This window comes from Gobio gobio, assembly GCF_949357685.1.
Source record: "Gobio gobio genome assembly, chromosome: 17".
Taxonomy (NCBI): domain Eukaryota; kingdom Metazoa; phylum Chordata; class Actinopteri; order Cypriniformes; family Gobionidae; genus Gobio; species Gobio gobio.
In genome coordinates this window covers 1,810,851-1,812,004 of record NC_137110.1, presented here as the reverse complement: position 1 = coordinate 1,812,004, position 1,154 = coordinate 1,810,851, and the positions used below count along the sequence as shown (strand labels likewise).

Genomic DNA, 1,154 nt, shown 5'->3' with positions numbered 1-1,154 from the left:
GATCAGTGTAATGACCAGTGCCCTCCTCATCCAGGTGTTGATCAGTGTAATGACCAGTGCGCTCCTCATCCAGGTGTTGTTCAGTGTAATGACCAGTGCCCACCTCATCCAGGTGTTGATCAGTGTAATGACCAGTGCCCTCCTCATCCAGGTGTTGATCATTGTAATGACCAGTGCGCTCCTCATCCAGGTGTTGATCATTGTAATGACCAGTGCGCTCCTCATCCAGGTGTTGATCAGTGTAATGACCAGTGCCCTCCTCATCCAGGTGTTGATCAGTGTAATGACCAGTGCCCTCCTCATCCAGGTGTTGATCAGTGTAATGACCAGTGCCCTCCTCATCCAGGTGTTGATCAGTGTAATGACCAGTGCCCTCCTCATCCAGGTGTTGATCAGTGTAATGACCAGTGCGCTCCTCATCCAGGTGTTGACCAGTGTAATGACCAGTGCCCTCCTCATCCAGGTGTTGATCAGTGTAATGACCAGTGCGCTCCTCATCCAGGTGTTGATCAGTGTAATGACCAGTGCCCTCCTCATCCAGGTGTTGATCAGTGTAATGACCAGTGCCCTCCTCATCCAGGTGTTGTGATGTTGGCCGTGTTTCTGCTGCTGCTGCTGCCCCATGTGGCGTCCGTCCCCTCGCCCTCCAGGGCGACGCCCAGATTCTGCCGCAGGTGCTGCGATCACTTAGACCCGCCCTTCAACCCCGCCTCCCATCCTGCAGCCAATCAGACGCCGGAGATCCGCACCATCATTAACATGACCATTCTTAAAGGTAAGAGAGCCGAACACACCTGTAATCTGGACTTACTACATTCTCCATGTTGTCATTACCATGGCGTCAGTTATGCTTACACGCATGTTTAGGATTTATAAGCTTTGAGTATATTTTGCCACACCCGTTTTCTAAATGACCCTGTTATAGCTACCCAAAGGGTAAAGTTTAACTTTTTAAATTATATTTATAAACCTAGAAAGCCCAGATAATTGTACTGCATTGGTTTTATTCAGATTGAGCGAAAAAAAGTTTGTTTACATAATCGCAAATATTAAATGAACGATTTGATTGACAGCAGTGGTTCATGAGGCAAAGTTGTTCAGTATAAGGAGATCTATCAAATGATATGCATATTGTGTGTGTGTGTGTTCACAAA

General features: G+C 47.4%; 1 protein-coding gene across 1 annotated transcript in view; it reads left to right on the top strand.

The window, feature by feature from the left end:
• Positions 1-588: 588 nt before the first annotated feature.
• Positions 589-1,154, top strand: part of LOC307141244 (complement C1q tumor necrosis factor-related protein 1-like) — a gene marked incomplete at both ends in the record, with an annotated part of 2,856 nt that continues 2,290 nt past the window's right edge. The window contains one exon of the mRNA XM_079841300.1: positions 589-775. Within this exon, the coding sequence (XP_079697426.1) occupies positions 589-775 (187 nt within the window). The remainder of the gene's footprint in view (positions 776-1,154) is intronic.